This window comes from Cataglyphis hispanica, chromosome 10 (assembly GCF_021464435.1).
Source record: "Cataglyphis hispanica isolate Lineage 1 chromosome 10, ULB_Chis1_1.0, whole genome shotgun sequence".
Taxonomy (NCBI): Eukaryota; Metazoa; Arthropoda; class Insecta; order Hymenoptera; family Formicidae; genus Cataglyphis; species Cataglyphis hispanica.
The window spans coordinates 3,804,699-3,811,037 of record NC_065963.1 but is presented as its reverse complement, the minus strand read 5'-3'; the positions used below and the strand labels follow the sequence as shown (position 1 = coordinate 3,811,037).

General features: G+C 25.2%; 1 protein-coding gene across 1 annotated transcript; it reads right to left on the bottom strand.

Moving 5' to 3' along the window:
* Positions 1 to 2,380: 2,380 nt before the first annotated feature.
* Positions 2,381 to 5,625, bottom strand: LOC126852548 (fatty acyl-CoA reductase wat-like). Its single transcript, XM_050597457.1, has 8 exons — positions 5,181 to 5,625; positions 4,666 to 4,759; positions 4,336 to 4,581; positions 4,110 to 4,255; positions 3,694 to 3,996; positions 2,988 to 3,272; positions 2,649 to 2,906; positions 2,381 to 2,567 (listed from the first exon to the last, which is right to left on the bottom strand). The coding sequence occupies exons 1-8, from the start codon at positions 5,348 to 5,350 to the stop codon at positions 2,471 to 2,473; spliced, it is 1,599 nt and encodes a 532-aa protein (XP_050453414.1). The 5' UTR covers positions 5,351 to 5,625; the 3' UTR covers positions 2,381 to 2,470.
* Positions 5,626 to 6,339: the final 714 nt, after the last annotated feature.

The following is a 6,339-nucleotide window of genomic DNA, read 5'->3' as shown; positions in this document are numbered from 1 at the left end:
TTCTACATGCCAGTAGATTATTTGAGCAGTTGTAGTATAAAAACACTATAACTGCTCAAATAATAAATATTTTAATCCTGCCATTGTTAATTATTAACTAATTTTTATTGTTATTTTAATGAGGTTTATAAAGGCCGAATATATTATTATTTAAAAAATCTTCAGTTATATGAAACAAACCAGGCCCACTGATGGTCACAAAAATTTGTGCAGGGCTAACGGTCTTTAATAGTATCTCGTCGGTGACATTGCTAACAGATATTAACTAACATTGCTAATAATTATTATGAATGGTCGGTAATTTATTAGCGGCAGGCACATTGTCAATTGGCAATATTTTGTAAATGCGCATATACATAAAAATATTTTAATAAGTTTATTATTGCTATTTGTAATAAATACTAGAAAGATAAAACATTATAGCTAATATGACATTAATAAATCCATGATATTTCTTCACATTTTTTATTAACAAGTATGGATCTAGTACAGACATGCACCAACCGACCGTTTTACCATGGCAGATTGAAAACTCAATCTATCTACAGTAGTTTCACTGCCTCTATTGGAATTAGTACTATTATACCAGCTAAATTTATAACAATCATATCATATTAATGAACAGACAATATTTTTAAAAATATTTTTAAAAAATTTTTTAAAACATTAAAATAATATATTGTCTGCTTTTAATCATTAAAAATTTATATTAACAAAATTTTAAATTGTACAATATACAATTAATGAATAATAAATATTAAGAACAATATTAACAATTGTACAATATATAATTAATAAATAATAAATATTAAAAAGACGTCTAAAAAATAAAAAAATATTGTTCGTTATATGGTAATATAAACATTTTTTTTAATAATTAAAAAGAAACTTAACTTATTATTTTAATGTTTTCAAAAATATTTTTAAAAATATTGTCTTGCTCATTGGGCTTTTATTAAAAATAAAACACATTTTAAATGTAAGAAAAAGTATATTTAAGGAAAAACGGTATGTTACTAAAGTTATCATATCTGTATGTTCATATAATTTAAACTGTTGCTTATTTTTGCTCAAAGTATTATAACGATAATTTTACTTTACATTATGCCATAATGTATTATTAAGTGTGCGCATTGCAACATGACGTGAGGTGTTGTAGATTGTAAAGCTGACTGTAAGGACGGCATTTGAATAAATGATGATTCAATGGTAATAATTATGATAATAATATTTTCCGAGGTTGAAGTTCTCACCTCTTACGTCACAACCCATGTTTTATTGAAATATTTTATCAGAAAAATATTAAGAAATTTCAATTTTAATGAAAGCATAATAATAAAGTAATAACATCAAAATTTTTACATAAAAAAAATTATATTTTATATGAATAACTTTGTTTCTTTCTTTAATAAAAAGTAGTTTAAAGATGATTTGTTATTATTATAATAATAAGTCAATCTAATCAAAATATGTAAAAACATAAAAAAATGTTTCTATAATATTCATAGAATTACATTAATTTTTATATATCATGATTCCGAACATACTTTTCTTAAAGCTAGAATACACATATATCACGCAAATTAATATATGTATGAAATTCAAAATCCATTTTCTTGTAAGAAAAAAATAAGCTAAATTACAATTAAATTAATTTAATATTACATAATGTAAAATTAAACAGAAATTTACTCTGATTTCGAAGTTAATGTTTGCTTACTATTGATAGTTTGCTTATTTAGAGTAGCATATTTTTCACATTTACATAATATAGTATTTAATATTCATTATTCATATTTATAACGTATTATTTTTTACATATTTAAAATATAACAATTAACAAAATAATTTAATAAAATAAAATAGAATATTGCACAGTTTTCTTTTATTTATTGGTTATTATTGAATTATTTTTTTTTTTTTTTTCATTGTTTGTATATATGTATAATATATGGTAATTATTATATATTAAATTTTTGAATGAGCAATTAATATTAATACATGCGCATAAATATAATCAAATAAATACAAAGTTATAGCAATCAATATGATATCAAGTACAATATCAAGGCATTGGAATAGAAAAATTATTACAATTAAATAATATAAATGATGTTTAATAAAATAAAATAATAGTTTAACTTTTTATTTAAAAATTTATTAAAAATTTACATACATTCTTATAAAACTTTTTTGGTTTGTTAAATGTTCAATATGTAAATCTACATTTCAAACTCTAATGAAAAACAAGATGAAGGACGTTTTTCTTCTAAGTATAATTAGCGATTACGCACGCAAGAGAAAAAGGAATATGCGACAATGAATTTTTTCTCAAAGAATGCAGAATGTAGGGTGAATGTAAAAAACTTAAAGACAAACATTTATTTGTAATTATTTTATCCTTTTTTTTTTATTGTGATTCATTTTTGCCATTAAAATGCTAACTTAACACAAATTAAAATTTTATACATCAAAATAATGATATTAAGCGAAATATTAAGCTTAGGATACCCCATACCAGTAAAATTGAGAGAACCGTTATTAGAGAATAATGAGCAATTTTTAGTCTGGAAAAAGAAGAAATTTAATATACATATGTTTTGCGAGATGAAAACTATAATAAATATTTATACAAGAGCAATACTCACTTCCTATATTTCGCTCGTGCTTTTTCTATTGTATCCAGTGGATCTTTAAATAAGTATACGCGCATACCAGGAATCATATGTTTCAGACATGATTCCCAATCCAGATCATCTATGTTAAAATTGAAAATCTCACGATCAGCTGGATTCATGCGTTCCCAGAGGTTTATAACGGCATCGTTGCAGAATCGCCATTGTTGTGATGAAAAGTACATTATTACGTTGTTAAATTTGTCTATCTTCGCATATGCCTTTCGTAACCTGTAAATTATGAAATCTTTATTTTTTCGGGAATTCTTCGTTATATCTGAAAATGAAATCGATGAAATTTTTTTTTCTTACATAGGTTTCCGACCGCTAAGAAACAACAGAATGTCAACTATAATAGCAGGTATTTTATGTAGAAATATTACGCAGACATCATGTACAAATTTGTATTTGTTTAGCACGAGCATATAATACCAAACAACATGCGTGCTTACTACTTGCATGCCATAAATCTTATTCAAATTCATGAATCTCCCCCAGGTTATGGGATTTTGACATATTGACACATAATTGTAAATTGGTATTCTTTCGGTTTCCGGTATCTCCGGATTTGCGTTTTCGATACTGAGTAGATCATTTCTATAACGAAAAATCTATATTACAGGTAATGAAATAATGAACTATTGTACGCTTTAGTGTCTTATTTTTTATTATACAATAAACAATTAATAAAAATTATACAACAAAAAAGTTAGAAAGAGAGAGAGAGAGAGAGAGAGAGAGAGAGAAATGAAGAAAAATTGCATAAATTTTACTTATATTAATCTTTAATCTGTAAATTTTTAATTTTATTTAATCAACAAGCTATTGATTCTTTGACATTTTTATTAAGACAAAAATCAAATTTGAAAAATATTTATAAATAATGAAAAAAGCAATAGAAATATAATAATGTTTGTTTTATATATGAGCTTTGCTCGAATCTTGCTATATACATATATATATACACACATACATATAAAGTTTTTTAAAAATTCTACTTTTGATAATATAAACTTACTTTTTTTTGGCGAGATCCCAACTTGCGACGATTAAGTGTGAAATGACATAATCGGCGGGCACTAATTCTGCTACATTATCAGGTGGGCAATACAAAGTACGTAATAAACCCATCGCAGCACCCACGACTACGCCCGCCGCTCCGTATACATTATTAATCCATCCAGGTATTGGTTCCTTTACCGTTGATATTATAATTGATGGGCGTACGATGCAAACCGGAATTGCAGTACTATATTGCCGCACAGTATCTTCAGCAATTGCTTTTGTATAGGTGTATGTATTCGGCCATTTACCTATTAATCTGCACATACATATATTCGATCAATCAAAAATAAAGATTATAAAAAAATATTATTATATTCTTATATCAATAAAACGGATTTAACTTTATTAATTTTTTGAAAGAGCACTTACGCCGGCGTTAATTTTTCCAATTGTTCATCGTTCAAAATATCGAGTAATGTTAAAATTTTATCCGTTTCAATAGGTGGAGGATAAAACTTTTCTTCAATAAAGTGATATATGCAATGAGAAAATGCGGTAGACGTATATATAAAAGCCTAAAAAAGAATTGTGTAATCAAAGTCGCATTTTTGCAATCATAAAAGTAAATTTTAAATAAAATAAATTTTTTATATACCTTAAAATTTGGCATTTCTTTTGCGAGGAGAAGCATTTGTTTTGTTCCTCTCACGTTTATATTGACTGCAGTTCGAATGGTTTCGTTAAATCGTACAGTCGCTGCTCCATGGAAAATTATATTTGTATCTAAAATAAGTTTTCGATTTTCTGGTGACAATCCAAGATCTAATTTGCCTACATCACCTTCTATCATTATTACTTTGATGCCAAAATTAGGCTGCTCTTCTTTTAATCTGTCATAAACCTAAAAATTCAAAATTGAAAAAATCATATGTATATATAATGTATATCTTTTTCATTTAATTATATAAATATTTGTTTATATTACAGGGTTGTTAAAATGCTCTTTGAACCGTTCTTCTGGTGATTTTTCTTTTTTTGCCCTCATTAATATGTATACCTTCTCTATATCTGGACAGCATCTATAAATGTTTTGTAAAATTTATACGATATTTAATAAAATTTTCAGCAAGTATCTGCAATACGCGATTTTTTATTATATCTATAATTTGTTAATATCTTAAAGATTTATATTATATTAAACATTATATATATATTAGAGTTTTATCGCTAAAAAGTTTACATTTTAGAAAAAGCCATTTGTCAGACGAGTTTTTTTTAAATAAAATAATATAGTATAATTTAACAATAGAAATTATATGTGTAATTCTAATAATGTTATTTATTATAAAAAAATTATTGAAATCTCTTGAAGAACTACTCTCGAAGAACTACTTCATATTATGTTTAGGTCTTAATAAATAGTTTAAGTCTTAATAAATTATTTTGCACATCATTTATACGTTGCACTCAAGATTTTTATATAAAAAAAAGAATACTTACCGCAACAATTTTTCTATTAGAAGTATACCGAGAAAACCGGAAACGCCTGTTAAAAAAACTTTATAGCCCGCGAAGAATTGAGGAATTTCACTTTGATAATCGCTGAAGTCCTTTGTCGGCAAATCCGACATATTCAACATTTCTTCAACATAGTTTTTTCTTTGCGCCATATTGTTGTTCTATGTAGCAAGAGTTTTTATCAATTTTTGTAATTCTAATTCTTACAAAGTTGGAATAAAAATCCACTATTTCCGATAATTGGCACGATATTAGATCACTAGTTTAACAAATTGATGAGTCTTCTCGTATAGGCATGCTTCTTTTAGATTATTTCTTTAAGATATTTAGAATGTTTTTTCTTGAGACATAAATGTAAAAAATCGATGAATGTTAATTAGTTATTGTAATAAAGTAACGATCTCGTAATGCGACGACAGTTGCGTTTCTACTGACTATAAGATAAGAAAATGCGGGAGTATAAAAAGGTAATTGAAAGGTAAAAGGAAGGGGGACATTAATTCCTTAACATTGAATAAATGCATAGTGAATGGAATAACAAAAGAAGGAAATGTTTATTTAATAGAAAGAGAACCAATCGGAAAAAAACCATATCGGACTTTAATGATTACTATGACTAAGCAAAAGAACTTTACACACATACACACACACGCGCGCGCGCACGGCATGCCATGCATACATACATATGTTTGTTCTTTGATTTGGTTTTTTAATCTAAAATAGTATATTTAAAATTTAGTTAAAAATGCATAATTGAAAGTATTTTACATTTTATATAAAACATTTTTATTAACAATAAGTTATTTAACTTTTTTAATGTAAATTCTTTTTTCATAACATCCACAATACATATTAATATAGTTTAAAATACATTTATGTAAAATTATTATTATGTAAAAGCAACTGGATATGGAAAATTTAAAAATTGAAATTAAAAATTTAAGAGATAAATAAAAGTTAGAAAATAAACAAAATTAAAATAAGAAAAATATGTACATATGTATGTACACATATACATATACATATACATATACATATACATATATGTGTAATAATTGTTATATCATCGTGATTTATCATTTTATCGTAATTCACGGAAAGATATTAAATAAAGCATGAGGCAAAATAAAAATTTATATTC